General features: G+C 43.9%; 2 protein-coding genes across 3 annotated transcripts; one reads left to right on the forward strand and one right to left on the reverse strand.

The window, feature by feature from the left end:
* Window positions 1-119: 119 nt before the first annotated feature.
* Window positions 120-4633, forward strand: ap1s3b (adaptor related protein complex 1 subunit sigma 3b). Of its 2 annotated transcripts, XM_031755941.2 has the most exons (6): window positions 120-282; window positions 1801-1979; window positions 2072-2180; window positions 2339-2476; window positions 3631-3692; window positions 3864-4633. In XM_031755941.2, exons 1-5 carry the CDS (start codon window positions 280-282, stop codon window positions 3670-3672), a joined length of 471 nt encoding a protein of 156 aa, XP_031611801.1. In that variant the 5' UTR covers window positions 120-279; the 3' UTR covers window positions 3673-3692; window positions 3864-4633. The 2 variants fall into 2 exon arrangements, with proteins under 2 accessions (XP_031611801.1, XP_031611802.1); XM_031755942.2 differs by lacking the exon at window positions 3631-3692 and having other exon boundaries at window positions 125-282.
* Window positions 4634-4801: 168 nt separating this feature from the next.
* scg2b (secretogranin II b) lies at window positions 4802-8085 on the reverse strand. Its single transcript, XM_031755878.2, has 2 exons — window positions 8002-8085; window positions 4802-7481 (listed from the first exon to the last, which is right to left on the reverse strand). Exon 2 carries the CDS (start codon window positions 7462-7464, stop codon window positions 5665-5667), a length of 1800 nt encoding a protein of 599 aa, XP_031611738.1. The 5' UTR covers window positions 7465-7481; window positions 8002-8085; the 3' UTR covers window positions 4802-5664.
* Between the last annotated feature and the right edge of the window lie 6487 nt (window positions 8086-14572).

A 14572-nucleotide genomic window follows, 5' to 3' on the forward strand; every position in this document is an offset into this window, starting at 1 on the left:
CACGTGGCAGACGTTTTTGTTTTTTTAAAGGGCGCTCCTGGTTGGGCGGATCCCTGGAAATACAAGCCCAGGATAACCAATCCACGATGGTTGTGAGTACCGATGACGCGTCACTGCCCAGCGGCAGGGTGGGCGGAGTTAGCCAAGTTTCACCCTGTACTCACTTCACGGAGGATAGATATGTGTCCATCCGGACAGTTTGACCCTTTGTGAGGGTTAAAGTGCTTAGTTTTTAAATATTTCCACGGTGTTTTGTAGCTCCTCGGCCTGGTGTTGAAAATGGTAAGTTTCTGTCGAATGTGTTTGTTTTGTGCGCTTGACTGTAGGTATAAAATACCCCGACTGTTCACCTGTTGCACCTGCTGTCGCTGACAGGTAGCTAAAGCTAGAAACTGCGCCTCTAACAGCACTTCCTGGTACACTGGGGCAGGTTTGTTTTCCGATTCAGGCCTGATGAGAGTCTACTTGGTTTCCACTTTAAGTTTTTACTGTGTGTATCCTGCTTTTAATAACACTGGGAAGTAAGGTGTGTGCTCTACCAGTCGGTCTATTCTGTAAGAAAACAGGTTTTGTGACTTCTCGTCGAGCGTTGCCCTGCTGGCTGTTTAATGCTTTACATATTAATTTGCCTGTGAGCTCTTAAGGGGTGTACACACCTGTAAATGACCCTACACGGATTGTTTAAGTATTACTGTGTCTCTGGTGTTTAATGCTTGACTATCACTCAGTCTAATAATGTTATCTCCATCTGTATTGTTCATTTCCGTTCAGTTTCCAGTAGTGGAAGAACTGGTACGTCTTCATTTTATTGGCCTGAATGGCTATAATAGAAGAATATGTTTCTTCTTTAAAGATTGTATAACAGTGTATTGTGTTTTCCCTCTGTCTTTAGTTAATGGGTTTTTCAGATATTTGAATACAGCTGCTCATTTGAATGACACATAAACAGGCTGGTTCATAAATGTTGTGCAGCACACGCCAATTGTGTCATACTACACATACTTCTTTATGACTGCAGTGGTGTTCACTGGCTTTTAAGTGTGCTCTTTGTTGCACATCAGGGTTTAGCCATTACAGCCTCACTGGTGACCTAAATGGTAGAAAATAATTGACAGACCTCACTACTGAGACAACCCCCTGTTTTTCTCTCTCTTTTTTTCTTGCAAGCAAAAACCTGGTGCTCTTAAAGTCGAGTCTGATTTTTGTTTTTTCTTTAAATGAAACCTAAAATCAGGATGATATTTCAGAGGGTCTTGCATGTTCTCGCTTCTGATTGGGAGAAAAATGCTCCACAAAGCCTGAAGACAAAGTAATATTTATTCTTGAAGCCTAACTTTAACAATGAGAGGAAACGGCATTGCAGTGTGGTCCCGACAGAGCGGGGGTGGGGATGAAGGAGACTAATGTCTGTTTTGATATGTACTCAAACCTGACCGGTGCTCGGAAACACTTTATCCAAACATCCAAAAGCTGGACTCGCTGGCTCACTTGAAAACTGCCACTTCCTCAGTTGTCAGTGACCTTCACTATTACTCCCTGTCAAGCCCTTTATTTCCCCCTTGTGACGGTGTTTGGTCAGTGAAGTTACTCGCTAATGAACCGTGCCAGCAGCACAGCCACTTGTTTGATCCTGATTGTGACTGTGTGTGTTGGTGTGGGCGTGTGGGCGCAGCGCCGGCTGCTTGATAAAGTTTCTCGGGATTAACTTGATGTGGATTTGTGTTTGTTTGCGTGAGTCATCGTTGCTGCCTCGACACGCGCCACGATTTCCCCACTGACAATGCCCTCTTGTGTCGTTAGATGCGCTTCATGCTGCTCTTCAGTCGCCAGGGGAAGCTGCGTCTGCAGAAGTGGTTCACGTCCATGTCGGATCGTGAGAAGAAGAAGATTATCAGGGACATGACCACCATGGTGCTGGCACGGCAACCCCGCTCCTGCAACTTCATGCAGTGGAAAGACCTAAAGATTGTTTATAAGCGGTAAGATTGCTTCACGTGTTTATTGACACTTCTCCAATGGGTGTTGATCCCCACAGTGCCACTGTTAATCACCTGTGTCTGATTCTCCTCAGGTATGCAAGCCTGTATTTCTGTTTGGGAGTAGAGAGCCAGGAAAATGAGCTGCTAGCCCTGGAGATCATTCACCGCTACGTGGAGCTGCTAGACAAATACTTTGGCAATGTATTTCACCTTCTCATATTCGTTATGCAGCTGTAGTTTGAAGTAAAGTGTTGCTAAAAATCAATCACATTACTGCTGAACTAGGCTGCAAAGATCGGATCTAAGAATATGCTCTGCTCTGTAGTTTCTCTAATTTAATAACTGCGTCATCCTCTCAGGTGTGTGAGCTGGACATTATCTTTAACTTTGAGAAGGCCTATTTTATCCTGGATGAGTTTCTAATGGGAGGAGAGGTCCAGGAAACCTCTAAACAGATTGTGAATCGCTCCATTGAAGCCTCAGACATGTTACAGGAGGTGAGATTCACTGATATGCACGCACACACGCACAAATGCACTTAGTAAAACACTGTGACTTGCACCTGTGGTGTGAGCACGTAACATCTGTTGCATGGCTCAGTGTATAAAGCGAGACACTGCAGGCATAGGCATGTGTTCTTCATGCACTGGTTGATTTTTGAGATTCTGGCCTATTTGGATTTTTTAAAATTATTATTATTATTGTTGTTATTTTGTTCAGACATAAAAAGAAAATGTCTAAAATATGCATTTTGTCCACTGTGCAAATTAGTGCATGTTTAAGGAGGCAGTGCCTATTTTTTAAATTTACTCGCAGCTCTTGGGAAGTTTCACGGTTTATGTCTGTTGGTTAATTCTTATTAGTAAAAAAGACACTGAAATGCTGTTTTCTTGTGAGTTTTCCTCAGAAATCCCCATTTCAGTAGCACTTACATACAGCAAACCTTAAAGAATGACAGGCTGGAATAAATCTGTATCAGCTCTCTTCAGTGTTTAGTTAAAAAGTTGCAATACCAAAAAAATATAGTTAATGTAAGTGCTCAACAGGAGAAGGTTAATGGTGATACATTGTATTTAACAGACTTCACTTGTAGTGTCTCCTTTTAAAGCAATGTTGCCATGTTTTCAAAAGTATTCCAAAGTTTATTGATTTATTTATTTAAATCATGGTTGTGGGGTATTTTGAAAGGCCCAGATACCTGAAATTAGTCCTTACTGTTACTTTAAGCAACACTTACGAGATATGTATGAGGCTCTGACATGGGAACGTGATGTGTGTGCGTGCGAAGTAGTCGGTGCCATGTAGAGTCCAATCAAATGTGGTGATCCCTGTTGTGCCTTTGTCTTCCTCATAACTAAAAGGCATGTGGATAGTAGTGGCTGCTCCCTCTTTGTTTTATAGGTCTGTGTTTTGCTGTTTTTCTTACCCCTTATGTCTCTCTCTCGCTCTCGCTCTCTCTCTGGGTGTTAGTGTGAGACAGATTTTCTTTAAATGTTAGCGTTTGGCTGATGCTTCCTGCTCTCCCTGTAGGCTCGTGGCTCTGTGCGTAGCTGGGTGTGTTGTTCGGTGCTCCTGAGTCAGGCTGATTAACACTTTTCATCTAGAGTTATGCAGTGTAGTCTCCCATTCATTTTGACCATTATCGCTTCAGGATGACAGCAGTGAGTGGTATGAGGTGGAGCTGTTTGGATGACCTTGAATATGGAGAGAAAGGTTAGATGTTCCGCTTATGTTAGTGTATTGGTGTGCTCAGCACTTTGTAACAGGTGATGTGTAGATGTGTGACTGTGGATATGATTTTGTATTATACGGCACTTTTTGGAGTCTGAGAACCTGATTATTTTTTCTCCCCCTTGTGCTTTCTTTTCTAATTTTTTTCCTTAGACATTGGAGGAGTACATGAGCAAACCTGCATTTTAGCTTGTGGGGGTGGGGACAAAAGGACATGAACTAACAGCAAGGAAGAAGACGGGAGCAAGATGTGCTATATAGGAGTCACATACGTTTCTGAACCTGGAAATGGAGCGAACTTCGATTCTACGGAACATTTTCAGAAGAGAAAAATCTGGCTTTACTTGAATGTCTGCATAAATCATAGCTGTGTGTATCATGTCTTTTGTAGTGACTCTGATATACATTAACAGTAATGCATTCAAGTGAAAGGAGAGTTTGTATGGGTGTGTTTCTGTGTGGAGGATATGGGTTGGGGTTGGGAGGGGTTTTTGACGTCAGTTGCAGTTATTAAATTTGAAGTAATAACAAGATGATGGGTATTTAAAGGGAAAAAAATCATGATCAGGAAGTGATGTTTAGATTTCCAAATTTCCTGTATTTATCGTGTATTAATATGTCAGAAATTAATGTTTGCAGTCTGTCTGAGAAGTGTCTGATATTTTTTTATTTTTTGTGCCAATCACTCAGCAACTTATGGAGTTACTTACACCACATAACTCGTTTTGATATAACACTGATACCAATGATTACCTGCTGTTTTTAATGTGTATGACATACAACGTCTGTTTGACTGTTAGTCTTTTGAAAAGGGCACTTGCTATGCTAGTGTGGGTGTGATTTCTTTTTTCTTTTTTTTTTTAAATATATACATTTGTTGTGAATTTTCTGATGTTACAAATAAAATGTTTTTTGATAAGCAATCTGCTTTGAGTAGTCACTTGTTATCTTGGCGCTGAATGTTTCATGTGAATGAATACGCGTGTTTATGTCGCTGTATCCCCGCCCCCCCAAAATAATGCACCTGCTGCTTTGGCTTCCTTTTATATGCAACATTTATATTTGTTTAATAAGGCAACACAACTCAGAAAGAAGAAAAATAATACCGCTGATGCTTTATTCATCTGTGATTGATCACACATTGTTGAACATGTACAAAAATGGTTTAAAAATGAGCATACATAGCACAATCACTGGTAGGCCAACAATACAGAGCTTCGCAGTATGAAAGGGGCTGGAAGGCAGGCGACGTTCTGATATTGAGACTTGGAAATAATTATCTGTAATAACAACATTAAATCCACTAACCCTGAATATATCACGAGTCACAACAACACTCGCTCTGAGGCCAGCACACTGCCCTAATGAAAAATTCCTATAATATTCCAATAGTACTCCAAATACGCCGTGTACTTGTGTTTTTAAATTCCTGCTCAGCATCATACTGAATAATTTACATGAATATTCACATATGTAATTGAATAGTTTTGACATGGATGAAAAATAAGCATCTTCACTGTTACTCATTTGATTACAGTTGAAAATATAGTGCTGTTTACAAACACATTTAATGTAAACAAACCTTCAACAACATCACAAATCTTTAATAACTTGGGTTTGGTTGTTAATTTATTCTTTTTTTCTTTTTCTTTATTAACTGGCAATTTGAGATTGGTAAGAGGTTCACATCCTAAGGGAGGGACCTAAAATCTCTTGTATAACTATATATTAATAATAATATAAGGTTCTTGCAGCAAGTAGGGACTATTTTTTTTTTATATTATTATTTGATTTGTAAGAGTGCTATAGTTCATTTTTGTTAGGGAGCTATTAGTCATACCGGCTATAGTTCATATAATAGAAATTTGTAAACTAGATCACGTCCACCAAACTTTATTTTTCAGACAGTATATATATTAAATTCATAATTTCGTGCGTCTGGCAGGACATCTGGCTACATCCCGGCCACTGTTTTTTCACGGTGCTCCTCCTCTTCGTTTACGGTTTGAGGGGCCGAGGTTTTGGCCGTTATCTTCTCTTTCCCCTGCATCTCTGTGGGCTTTACGTTCTCCTCTGTGGCCTCCTCGGTTTCCCTCTTGACCAGTGGCCTTTTCTCACTGTCCGCTTGCCCCAAGTAGTCCATTGCGCGCTCGTACAGCTCGTACGGGAACTGCGCCTTCAGCTGCGCCTGGGTGTCCCGCTTGGTGATGGTGTTGGGGTACTCTGTGAGGATTTTGGCCGCCAGGTATGTTGTCACCTCGTCTTCTACGTCACCGCCATCGTCGTCGTCGTCGGCACCGTCAGCCTCACGCTTCAGGGGCATTTTGTTGAGCTCGGAGAGAAACAGGTTCTCCCTGCGTCCGGAGGGAGGGGGGATTTTAACTGGAGCTGAATTTGCAGCAGGGTTGGACGCAGCAGGCATTCTGTCTGAGGGCTGAGAGGTCTTCATGGGTCTCTGCACCACGGGGTACTCGTTACTGATTGTCTCTACCCCGATGATGTCTAAAAAGTCCTCTCTGTCCATATCATCGGGGACAGTCTTGCTTTTCAGCGGCAGTCTGCGGCTGAAGTACCTTATCTTGGGGGTTTGGCCAGCATTCGTGTAACGAGCCACGGCTTGTGGATCGCGGTGGAGCTTTCGGAGCTCCTCGGTGAGCAGCATATCGATAAGGTCTTGTGGAGGGACGTGCAGCTTCAGGGAAAGCTCCAGCAACTCCTTCACGGTCCGAGGATCCACGATAGAGGGACGGATCAGTCTCTTTTTCTGCTCACCGGTCTTATCCCTCTTCTGCGTCTGGTCGCTCATCTCCAGGACTTTCAGCAGGTAGTAATCTACGAGCTTAGTGTCATCATCAGCCTCCTCTTGGTTCTGGTTGGCCCGGCGTTGCATCTCCTCCCTCTCTGATTCCTCCTGGTCACTGAGCGCCCTGTCCATTTCTTCATGGCTCCCGTTGACCATCTCCTCCGCCTCTTCCCTCTCCTCCACGGGGACCCACTCCTCGCCTCCGGCCACATCCTCATAGGCCTGGTTTCTCAGGCTGAGCCGGTCCTCTTCTTCCTCCCCGTCGTCCCCGTCTCTCTTCTGCCCACCGATTGTGGGCATCCTCCCGAGCTCATCAAAGATGGACCGCAAATTGGCGAGGCTCTGGGGTGTGTACTGCTCATCCAGGTCCTCGGTGGCCCGCTTGGAAGCGTCAGTATTTTCCTCGTCCTCAAACATCAGCGGGTACTTCTTGTGGGGTCTGGGGAAGTTACCGTAATCTACCGGTGCGCCCTCAGGCATTTCAGTATCTTTGGTGCGGTGTCTGTGAGCTCGGCGGTCATTTCTCGGCGGCGTTGCGGGGCTAAGCTTTGCGTCCTTCCCGGTCTGATCCTGGAGGGACCTGACCAGAGCTCTCATCAGCTGCTCAGCGGTAATGTCCTGCCTCTGCATGCCCGGGGAAGGCTGGTGATCCCCGGGACCTTCGTCCTGCTGCGAGGCGAGCTGAAGCAGGACCCTGAACTTCTCCACTTCGTCGTAATCCACAGGTTCAGGCTGGCCCCCGTTTCGTTGCTGCTTCAGGTTTTCAATGTACTCCAGGGCTTTCATCATGTCAGCGCTGGGTGGATACGCAGCCGGTTGCCCCTCACTCTCCCCGCCTCGGAGCCTGTAGTGACGGGGGAGAGACGCAGCCTGCACGGCGCATCCATGAAGGAGGAAGGCGAGCAGGACCACGGCTCCCCCCGCGGGCAACTTGTGGTGAAAATGCAGCATTATAGGCAAATTATTACCTGGAAAACAAGAGAGAGGACAATGATGGTGAAGCAGCTGGGAGGAGAAAAAAGATCATAGATTATTTCCCTCTCTTCGGTTATCTTAACTAAAAGCTTTTCAGGAAGCAGCGAGCACGATCGTAAACAATTCTGTTTTGATCTGGGGTTTGTGCGCCTGTCGGGGAGTTACGCTTCGCAAACTGAACGATGTGTCGGTGTGCGTGTGGAGAAACATTCACATCGCTGGATGAGTCACTCCCCGCCTTGTTATTGACAACGTCTTAAAAAATCAAATTTCCTCCCGTCAGCATCCACATTAACTAAAAAAAATCCTCCGTTATTACAACTCACTGTAATCCCCGACTGTAGAAGGATCTAGTTTCCTTTCTATTTCATTCTTTCTAACGGAACGTGTCGAAATCTGCGAGAAGCTGTGACTTAAAAAATAGAAAAAAGACTGTCTTTCAATTTTACGCGTCTAGATGTGAATCAGAATTAAAAACTGAATCAAATAAATAAAAAAGAAATTGCGGTTTACCTTTGGCAGTAAAGCTCAGACAGCAGTAAGGGTGTATGACATCTCCTCAGTAGCGGTGCTGTTCTCTTCTGTTTTCAGCACTCGGACAGCTCCCCTGGTTATATGAGGCAACACCTGACCACCGCGTCATCACACAGCACACGCAATAACCGGCCCTAAAAATCCATATAAATGATTCAGGTTTATGATATGGCATACTAATAGCTGCGTTTAAAAATAGCCTTGGACGCTGTCTGTTGCACAGCAGCGCTGTGTAGAAGATGCTGACAGGAAGGATGTTTGGAGCTGCTGCTCGGGAAAAACAAAAAGAAATAAAACCGTTTGTTAGATTCAGCTGTGGAAACAATGAAAATGTTCACTTTGCATGTACAGGAGAGCTGATTTGATTGAAGTGAAACCAACTCTTAGGCGCCAGTTTTATGAGATTTAAAGCTAAATGTGCCAACGCCAAATCCCTCTTTGTAACGAGAGGTTCTTAAAAACGCACTTTTGGTCATGAAAAACAACATCGCTGCATGTTCTCAACGTGGCATCGGAAGAGTTAAACCCTCTAGCGATGACTCACAGGCTAAAACCACCGCGGAGTTGCTGTCGCAGTTGAGCAGCCCCCACCAAACCCCTCCTCCTTCTCTCTCTTTCTCTCTCCCTTCGAGATGTGATAAACACCGGGCCTCTGTTGGGGGCCAGAAGCTCCGGCATTCCGCAGGATCACAAGATGTAAAGGTCTACAGCAGGCGAGATAAAAGGTGGCGACAGGTGAAGTTTATGGTGAGATCAAAAGCCTTATTAAACACTTGGGCTATCACTGTTATCGCACAGTGACGCCTTCATGCAATCAAGAGCACTACACACGGTGTCCAAGGTTCTGCAGTACATGAACAGATGCCACACAGACTTGTTATACTTTATCCACATGTTTGAATACCTTAATATATTTAAGTTGATGTGAACATTAACATTCCTGTAGTATTCCCGTTTCATGTTTTCCCCAAAGTCCTTGTAAGTGTCTCCTTACAACCCTCCTCTGATGCTCCAACAACATCTCAAGTCTCTAAAGTGCTCCAGGTCACCGTCCTCTGACACCCCACACACAGAAGTGCTCTTCCATTTCAGCCCAGCTCTGCCTTTCCCGCCCTATTTCCATCTCACATCTAATTGCATCTGCTGTCCTGCTCTATTGTTTCATATTTTCCATCCTTTTACATCTCTTAAAGAAAGAAAAACTGGTCACTTAATGCTTTTACTTTATCCTCAGTACCAAACGTCACAGAGGGATGGGGGAGGGGTGAAGGTGCTTTTGAAACTCGACTGTGCCGTCAGCTGCCTGTCATGTACGGCTGAAGAGCTGCGGAGAGCCTCGTGACGTTGAAAGACCCACTGTGCTGCTGTGCCTGCTGCCTTGTCCATCTCGGTGTGGGTGTGAGAGGGGGGAGCAAATGGAAAAAAACTGAATCACAGATCAAAACACAGTTAAAGGGAAAGAAGGAGAGGCGTGGTGGTGTTTGGAGAATGTGTTGTGTTAGCTCTCGGCATCACACACTGGACGTGGTGACTCTCCATTCAGAAACAGCCGTCGCCATGGGGGACGGCAGCGGTGTCAGAGGTCACAGCAGTCAGATCGCTGCTGTATAAATTGAGTTGAACTGTGTCTCTCTTCAAAAGGGCACATTCTCCCGCGTGCATATTAAGAAACCGATGATGGAACATGCTTACTGTCTCCTATCAATTTTGCTGAAAGTGAACAAGCACACAGAACTACTTGAAGATGAATTTTTGGCTCATTTGTTGGCCGTGACGCTGACCGATGTCTTGTGTGCGTGAGTGAAAGTGACAGGGCGAATGAGAGCTGTCTCACATCATGTTTGAAGGAAATGGTCCCCTGCTCAATCTCCTTTTAAATTTTTGCCTTGTGTCCTTTTACAGTGTAAAAACAAGAAAGCAGATGTGTCAGAAAAGCTCAAATGTTATTTAACTTCCAAAGATAACTTCTGTAATGCGTGTTTAAGCAACAAGCAACATTTTAGTAGATATTTCTCTGCCAGTGTCTGAGCTGTGTGGGTCAGTAAGAAAAACAGCCTGGTGGTCTGGATGTTGTGACGTGGAGAGCTGTTAAATATCTGGTTGGGTTTAAAGGATGTGTGCGCTTCTATTTGCGTGTTTATTTCTTGTTGTGGAAGTTATACCAACCCCCCTGGGCACTGTGATGATTCTGAGTGATGGATCAGAGGTTTCTAAACTCATATCCCAGCAGGCTGCTGCTGGTAAAAGATTCACTGACTGAATCTGTTATTCGTCTCCGGGGCTTGTGATGTGCTGTCTCTGTGCATCATTCTGTACTGATTAATTACTTCAGATGCTAAAAAGAAAATAAACATTCCCAGTGATCGGCACTATTGCATTCTCTCTGTCTTTTTCTCTCTTTATCAATGAGAGTAACAGCAGGGCACGGAGAAAATGATAGTAATTAGATTACGAGTCTTTAGTGCCACTGTCATCCTCTCATGGGCTTTGTTTCCTGCTTCTTCAGTGCCCTTCTTCTTCTTTTTCTCCATTGAACTCTATAAGTCTATCGATAGCAAAGCCCATTATTAGACAAAACAGAAGTCATTTTGGCAAAGTATTGATGATACCGTTCCCTCCTTTGGTTGCTAAGTTACACAGAAGTATGCTTTGGAGGCGCCCTTCCATTAATTCAGTTCTGAAGTTTATCTTTCCACTGAAATATTTCTCTGAGCCTCCTTCTACATCTGCTCCCCCTTCAGATAAAATAACTCAAAGATGTTCTGCAATATCCAAATAAATTAAAAACAAAACAAAACATGGCAGTCAGGGTGTCCTGGCAAATCAGAAGACCCGAGGTCAGGGCACTGTGTTCCAACCCAGCTCTTTCACAGCTCCTCAGATTGTGATCTGGAGATCTCACCACATAGAGTTATCATCTTCAGCTCCCCCAACACTACCCCCAATTAAAAATAAGCCTCATAAAAAAATTAAAGAGCTAAAAGAGCCTCCTTTAAAAGACCCGTAAGTACATACTTTTGCAGGAAAAGTTTTTCGTCTGTTTTGATTGTGAACCTTTTTTGTATTCGGCTCTTACTCAAGGTGCTTTTCAGGGAGAAGAGAAAACATGACATGAATTCCTTTTATGAATCGTGGATTTTTCAGATTCTGGACTCGTGTCATTTTTCTAACGAAGAAAAGACTCAGAATCACAGATGTGCAGTGCAGACTTTATCAACTGAGCTGGTATTTTTCAGGGTGGGGGTCCTTTAGGCCTGAGAGAGAAAAGCATGAAAACAACACATTTACAGGTTTCAAGGCAAACAGATGTAGAGTCACAATGTTCCACCTGTTTTAATGTAGTCAGAGAATACTGAGGATTAGGCTCTTTTTCTAGGAGGAAATGATTTGCTTAATGGACAGTCTTGGTTGTATATTAAAAATGTTATTCTTTCAGCAAGTGACTTCATTTTGCTTCCTTTCTTCCTCAACCTGACAAGTTCTCCTCTATAATCATGAAATGATATATTTATTTCACTCCTGTTTAAACCCAGCAGCCCTGCTGTTCTGGGTGATACCGCTGCTGTTTGCTTGCACATGAGCCAGAGATGTGGGGGGAGAAAATTAGACTAGCTCAACAATGGCTTGCTTCCGTCATTATAATAAAGGAGTACACACCCATATACGAACTCAAACACATACACTGTGTGCCAAAGGGTCTTTTTGTTTGTTTGGTTTTACTTTTTCTTTATGCTCTGTGTTCAGATTCTTGCATCAGTCAGCTCAAGGACCTGTGACTCAGCCGAGATCTTCAGCAATCAACACCGATTTCCTGGAATGGTCTAGCATTCAGTGTTTGCGCTTAAATAATGTTGTATGTGAAAAACAAGAAAAAAGAAAAAAAGAAGAAGATATAGATAGAGCTGCATGTAGTCAGCCCCTCCTCCTCCTTTGTTTTGTTTCACTCCTCCTCACCTCTTCACCCACCCATCCCCCCCCGTCACCACATCATGAGGCGGGAGGGCACGCGCAATGGCGCGCCCGTTGTCATGGCTCACCTTCCTCTTAACCAACGTCTCCATGGTGATGCTGTCTCACTTGCCTTTCATCTGCCTCCACCTTCATCTCTTCCCACAGGTTGGTATCCTCGTCTCCTTCATTAGACTCTCCAGTTTAGCTGGCCGTTTTCTCAGTGATGTGCATTCATTACATTTTCTCCTTCTGCTGTACCCATCTGGCTCATCCTTCTCCTTGAGCCAATTACTGCAAGTAAAGCATGGTCCTTGTCTTCAGGAGGCAGGTTGTTTCAGGAACAGAGATGATGGTGATTAGAGCCACAATATGTTGTCTGAGCCATTAGGATGGAAGGACAGAAACAAGGAGAGGAAGCATGCTAGCTGAGCAGCATAGGGAGGGCAGAGGAGAAATGAATGAAACAAGGTGGAGATTCAATACAAGCTTAGCCTTTCTAAAAGGGCAAATGTCCACGTAATGCTACAGGAATGCAGCAGAGGACCTGTGGGATTGGATCAAATATCTCTGCTTTAATGAGACTGGCTTCAACAGCCAAGCCTCCATTCCTCCTCTGCTAATGATCATCTTTGGATTTCTTCCATTAAAAAAACAAAAATAAATAGTTTGACATGTTTGGAAATGTGCTTATTAATTTTCTCGAGTTAGGCTATATGAGAATGTTGTTGCCACTCTAATTTTTCCAGTTAGCTCATGAAAAGGACTGGAAATATGAGGGGTCTTGCCAAAACAAGCCGTTCTTCCACTAATCAATTATATACCTTGTTCCTTTAATCAGTACAAAACCAGAATGTTTGGGGCGATTTCACAGGTTTTGTGCGCCAACACTGTTTCTTGGCTAAGTGTCAGGAATACCCTGGAGTCCTGGCCGGGTTCATGGGAACTTGCTCCCAACTGATAAACAACATGCGCTTAAGTTTAAGCATGACGTTGCCAATTTCCAGCTATGAGTTTAACAAACGATTCCCTTCACTCTTATTTAAGTGCATACTTCTATTTAAAACATATATTTTTGATGATTTTGTGCCTTTTTTTTTTAAGCTCACTTAAGCACAATGTGCACCAGTGAACACCAGGCTTTGTGCCATTCTTTTCCTCTCCTCATCTCATGTTTTTTTTCTTACCGTCTGACAAAGGTGCTATTTTAGTCATGCCTACCTGGCTGTCTCCACCATCACAGCCTGATTCTTTAGCAACCACATTTTTTTCCCTTCTCCTTTTAACTTCTCTTCAGCCCTTTTCAGCAGTGCCTCCAACTAGCCCCTCAACCTCAGCATCACTCTTTTCACTCCTTGTTGTTACCTTTCATCCCCCCATGCTTCTTTACACTGTACATATTAATGAATGCGAGCGCTCGCCATGTTGTTCTGAATCATACTGAGAGGATGTGTGTGGCTGCGCATGCATGTGTATATGAGCACACATGCTCAGATTCGTGTGTATGGTGAGGGATTCAGCATGACGCACTGGCTGACGTCACCAGAGGCCCAGAGAGGATGTGTTTATTGATGAAGAAATCCTGTCAATGAAGAGAGAAGAATGAGAGCGAGCACACACCACAGTAACCTGTATTTAAATCTGTAGAATACGAATCAGAAAACATTCAATTTAATCAGATTTATTGTGGCCATACAAGAAGCTGTTTGGAATTAATAATGCACATATTTACAGAAAAAAGAAAAGGAATGATTCATCAACATTTTTGCCTTTCCAGCTGCTCTTTTTGCCTCCCTAATTAGCTGTTCTTAACAGTCTAATATGTTCCTAATTTGCTTAACTGTAGCCCACACTCTTGGTAACAGAGATGATTGTCATGTTCATTAAAGCGTGACACCTTTTCCAGTCTACCTCTGCAAACACAGTTTTTTTTTTTTTTAAATGCAAAGCTGCTGGGAAAAGTGTTTCTTTTTTTTGCAATGTGAGTCATTAAATATGTTTTGGGTGTTGCTCAAATACCAGCTCCAGCACAGAAATAGCCTACTGTAGCTTTGTTGTTCTATTAGAAAGCCAGCGCCTGTGTTTCTTGCGCACCACATGGAGCTCGCTGGATGTTTAACAGTGTCCCTGCAGCGTGGCACTATCAACAAGACAAGCCTTTTTTGTTCTGAGAATTTTAAATGTGCATGCTATTTCTGCCTCCTCTACTTCTCCCCACAGTTCGTCCTCTGATCTTTCCGTTAGTTAGCCTAGTTCCGTCTCATTCGTTGACCCTGCCACCACTCCCTTCTTCCACTCTTCCACCTCTCCTCCATCTCTTCCTTTCCTCTCCTGCCCTTTTCCTTCACCGATGCTTCCTCATCTCTGCAGTCTCTGTCTCTTCCTTCACCACTCCCCGTTGGTGCGATGATGCTGTCCTGGCTGCCTCCCAAACCCCACAAACTTCGCTCCTCCACCCCCACACCTCCCTCCCGATGCTATAAATACCCAGCATCGGTGAGTCATCGCCCAGACGTATCAGTTGCTTCTCTCTCTCCTTTCTGCTTCACCATCCTCACCCCCCCACCACCCGCTATCTCTTTGCTCAAGCTCATTACCAGAC

Source organism: Oreochromis aureus, linkage group 18 (genome assembly GCF_013358895.1).
Source record: "Oreochromis aureus strain Israel breed Guangdong linkage group 18, ZZ_aureus, whole genome shotgun sequence".
NCBI lineage: Eukaryota > Metazoa > Chordata > Actinopteri > Cichliformes > Cichlidae > Oreochromis > Oreochromis aureus.

Excerpts from the sequence above, each read along its gene's own strand:
- ap1s3b (XM_031755941.2), top strand. Across the intron at positions 1,980-2,071 it reads CTAAAGATTGTTTATAAGCG|GTATGCAAGCCTGTATTTCT; the intron begins GTAAGATTGCTT and ends GATTCTCCTCAG. Across the intron at positions 2,477-3,630 it reads CCTCAGACATGTTACAGGAG|GATGACAGCAGTGAGTGGTA; the intron begins GTGAGATTCACT and ends TTATCGCTTCAG.
- scg2b (XM_031755878.2), bottom strand. The coding sequence starts at position 7,464 with ATGCTGCATTTTCACCACAAGTTGCCCGCGGGGGGAGCCGTGGTCCTG.